Here is a 4,188-nt window from a genome sequence, read left to right on the forward strand (position 1 = left end):
GCTCTGACATGTTAGATAAATTTGAAAATGAGGTTTTTAAAACATCCGTAAGACTTGAAAAAATCAGTGAGATTGCTCTATATGTCCGTATACCTGCAAAATGATGTCAAATCTTTGTAATTTACAGACAATCTGTACAAGTTGGCATGTGTGGGTTCAGGCTGAAGCTGCCCCGCTGCCTTACTGCTGGTCTCTCTCTCTCTCTCTCTTTCTCTCTCTCTCTTTCTCTCTCTCTCTCTCTTTCTCTCTCTCTCTTTCTCTCTCTCTCTCTCTCTCTCTCTGTCTCTGTCTCTGTCTCTGTCTCTCTCTGTCTCTGTGTGTGTGTGGAGACACAGAGACAGAGGGAGAGAGAGAGCAGTCAGCTCTCCCCACCCGAGGCTGAAGGTCAACAGACGATCATGCTAAGCTTGCTAACTGTTCCACGCTCTGACTGCTGTAGGGGCGTGTCTTAGAGAGAGGCTTTTATATACCAGAACACAGCCGCTGTGATGAAACCGTGGAGAAGACACGTCACAGAGGAGAGCTGTTAACCAATATGCAAATTAGCCTGCAGTACCACTGCTCCACCCATATGAGCAGCAAAAAGACGTTTTTAGACTAAATATTACAGATTTGAACAAATACRCACAAAAACATAAAAATTAGCGCAGAAACAGTACTATATAACATTTTAGACACATTCTAGACAGTTTATCAGCTAAAAAAAGTTAATTTTGGGTAAGTTACTCTTTAAAATGCAATTATTTGTAGACTTATACCCAATAGTGGTTTTCTGAAAGTTTCATTAAAAATCATACAGATTTTCGCTAAACAGTTGGATCCAATAGCTGTTGGCAAAATTTTACACCAAATTTGAGCTCAGCATCTGTAGAACATGCTGAGTTATTTAACAGTGGCAGCCATCTAAAGTGGGATTTACTCCAAAAGTTAATCAGCTGTAGATGGACATCAAATGATTATTTGGAGAGTTTCAATAAAGTCCCCCCACTGGTTAATGAGATCATTTGCTAACACACACCCACAATCTGGTACAGCTATCTTTATGGGGACCTGGCATTGACTTCCATTAATTTCTACAGTCTAACCCTGACCACCAACACTAAAGCTAACCTAAACTCAATTCACACCTTAGTCCTAAACTTAACCCCCATCACACCAACAGCTTTTCCCTTATGGGGACTAGACTCAGGTCCCCATAAGTAACATTAGATTCCCATAAGTAGGTGTGTATGCCAAAAAAAAAAAACCTGTCCCACTATGTAGGAAATACCAGTTCCCCCCCCCCCCCCCACACACACACACACACAATTGCATGATCACCCACTTTTCATGACATTGGGTGATAAATAAAGCCAAACAAACAGAACCATCTGAGACGGGAGTAAAAGCTGGTTTATATTTTCACAAGACGTGAAACAGCAGATCAGTGATCACATCACTTCAGATGTGATTACATCACTTCAGACATGTTTTTCTTTTTCCAAGTATTTAAACTAACGAAGATGATGTGGGGAATAAATTATCATGCCCCCTTTCACAGCACTTCCAATGTAGCACATGTCCCACATTTAAACAACAGTGATAGATGATAAATAGTTTTTTTTCACTTGATGTATCAGACGTTTGAAATAGTCAGAAGAAACTTTTTTAATTTTTCTTGTTAACCGCGGAGTTTGGAAAGAAGACGTGAACGGTGGTTGCACGTTTCTTCTTGCTAATTTAACAACCGGCTTCTGGGAGCCAACCATTTTCAGCAAACTGACATGCAGAAAAAATCAAGGGCGTAACTTTAGGTCTATCATTGAGGGGGGTTATGCTCTAAAACTGTCATTTTTATCAATTAGGCTTAAACGTATGTATATGACATCATACATTTTTTTAATCAGGTTAAAGTTACCTAAAGAAAACAAGAGAGTTGCTTCAGTCTACTTAAACAGTTAATTTCTATTGTGTTTGGGCAAATTATGTGATTTTCTTGGTGGAGTTATTTTGACTTGATCAAATTATTGTGAGGGTCATAACCTCCCTAACCCCCCTGCAAATTACGCCTATGGAAGAAAGTACCTGCTGCTCCGTATAAACAAACATGCCTTCAAAGTTAAAGAAGTTTCAAAATCTGCTCAGTGTGTCGTTCAGTCAAAGCACTGTGTTGTAAGAAATGGTTCAATTGAAAGCCTAAATTATGCGCAGGAAACCAAATCAGTTCTCAGGCTTGAATATTTATTTGCAGACTCGTAAAGTTGATCATATCACCACAGCCTCCATCTGGATTGGAGTCTCAGTAAAATGACCATGAATTATGTGTCCTTACAGTGGTTACACAAAACCTGGTCCCTCCTACATCAGCCTACTCTCATGTGACCAGGGTTTCAGACCACGTGTTCAGCTAAATGAGTGCTTGTGGTAAAGATTATCTTTTGCTCAACTAAATGTTTTTCTTTGTTTTGGTTTTACAGATGCAAAGACAGACAGTGCCTTTGGAAAGAAGGGGATTTTGACAATGACTTTGGACACTTTCTTGACAAAGTCACCAATGGAAATTTTTACCGTCTGACTTAAACAAAAAGAAAAGTCAGAATGAAGAATTCAAGTTTCCTAACTGAAGCAATAACTGATCAATCACAAAGTCTCACTAGATGTGAGGGGAAACCAGCAGCCTATTTAAAGTACTTTCTACAGGAGTTGGTAGAGTTCACAACTCAACCTTCTTTATGAGCAATAATAACGGTTGGTTTATATTTTTACAGGGGTTTTTTTTGTTCATGTTCACTTTAACTCGTGATTCAGTTTTTGAATATTAGGGTTATATCACAAATATTCTGGCAGCTGTGCTGTTTTATTGCATTAATATTGTCACTTAATTTAAATGTACATTTTGTAAATTTTTCTTAAATTATTCTTCATCTGACACTTCTGACTTAGTACTTAGAAGCTAAACTAGTGTTTTCTAGTGCTGTGTATTTAAATATGTCAACTGTTCAGTATTTTCTAACTCTTAAGGATGACAATTAAAAGCTATTTTTAAAGGTTGGATATAAGGAGTGGACTTTTTTTAAATTGAAAACAAAGTTAATTTTGTCATATAAATAGTATGTGAAAATATTTTAGTATTTTCTGTTACATGCTTCATTTAGCACGTAGCTTTCTGCTGTGTACACAAGAACAGGTCATTTGGTTGGTGGAGGTAATGATGTAGCAACTATCTGGATTTAAAGCACATCGCCCACCATCATGCAAGAGTTTCAGACTAAGATTGTCTTATATTGACAGCTTTAGCCATCGAGGTCAAACCTTATATATAATATTAGGGTGACTTGAGGAGTTCAAAGTATTTATAAACAAAAAACAGCTATTGTGGCAGCAAATACTTTCTTTTACTTGAAGAGAATGAGCAGAATAAAGAGTTCAACAAGAAAAGCAACAATGCACTGCTGAGGTGGAGCTGGAAGATGACTGCAGGTAGTGATGGGCAGTTTGAAGCTGAAGCTGCAGCGCATGTATTGAAAAAAACAACACACTGTTTCAGAAGTACTGTGTCGGAGCTTGATTCGTTTGGTGAAAGTCGTGATCAGTGACGTCCGAAGCGTCGAAAGTGGTGAAGTTACGTCACTGCTTTAGTACCTGATTCAAAGGTTCATGAGGAAATGAATCATTGGCTGGATTTGTGGTGTGTTTTGATGGCAAATGCGCAAAATATAACAAACCAGTGAAGGACATATTATGAGACACAGAGGCAAACAAATATGTGTTTATTTTGTTGTGCAGTTTATAAGCCTGGGCCAGACAGTGGGGGTCACGAACCCACAAAGAACCTTTATGGCTATGGCAAGCCGTTGGGGCCATAAATCGGGCGTATATTTACATGCAAATCCTAACGCGCGGTGCCGTAAATAACGTGCGAAGGCGCGGTGGCGTTTTCTACCCTAACCCCAAACCAAACCCTAACCCTAACCCATCGCGCGTTCGCGCGTTATTTACGGCACCGCGCGTTAGGATTTGCACGTAAATATACGCCCGATTTATGGCCCCAACGGCTTGCCATATATTGCAAGCCGTTGGGGCCATAAAACGGGCGTATATTTATGTGCAAATCCTAACGCGCGGTGGGTTAGGTTTGGGTTAGGGTTAGGTCGAGCCCTTTACCGTGCGTGATGACATGCGCGCGCAAACGTCATCAGATGAAACTGA

General features: G+C 39.5%; 1 protein-coding gene across 1 annotated transcript in view; it reads left to right on the top strand.

Annotated features, from left to right (window-relative positions):
* The window catches only part of tasor2 (transcription activation suppressor family member 2), a 26,482-nt gene extending 23,449 nt beyond the window's left edge, over positions 1–3,033 (top strand). The window contains exon 22 of the mRNA XM_014017134.1: positions 2,457–3,033. Within this exon, the coding sequence (XP_013872588.1) occupies positions 2,457–2,554 (98 nt within the window). The 3' untranslated portion in view covers positions 2,555–3,033. The remainder of the gene's footprint in view (positions 1–2,456) is intronic.
* The last annotated feature ends 1,155 nt before the right edge of the window (positions 3,034–4,188 follow it).

Source organism: Austrofundulus limnaeus, unplaced genomic scaffold (assembly GCF_001266775.1).
Source record: "Austrofundulus limnaeus strain Quisiro unplaced genomic scaffold, Austrofundulus_limnaeus-1.0 Scaffold162, whole genome shotgun sequence".
In the NCBI taxonomy this organism is placed as follows: Eukaryota; Metazoa; Chordata; class Actinopteri; order Cyprinodontiformes; family Rivulidae; genus Austrofundulus; species Austrofundulus limnaeus.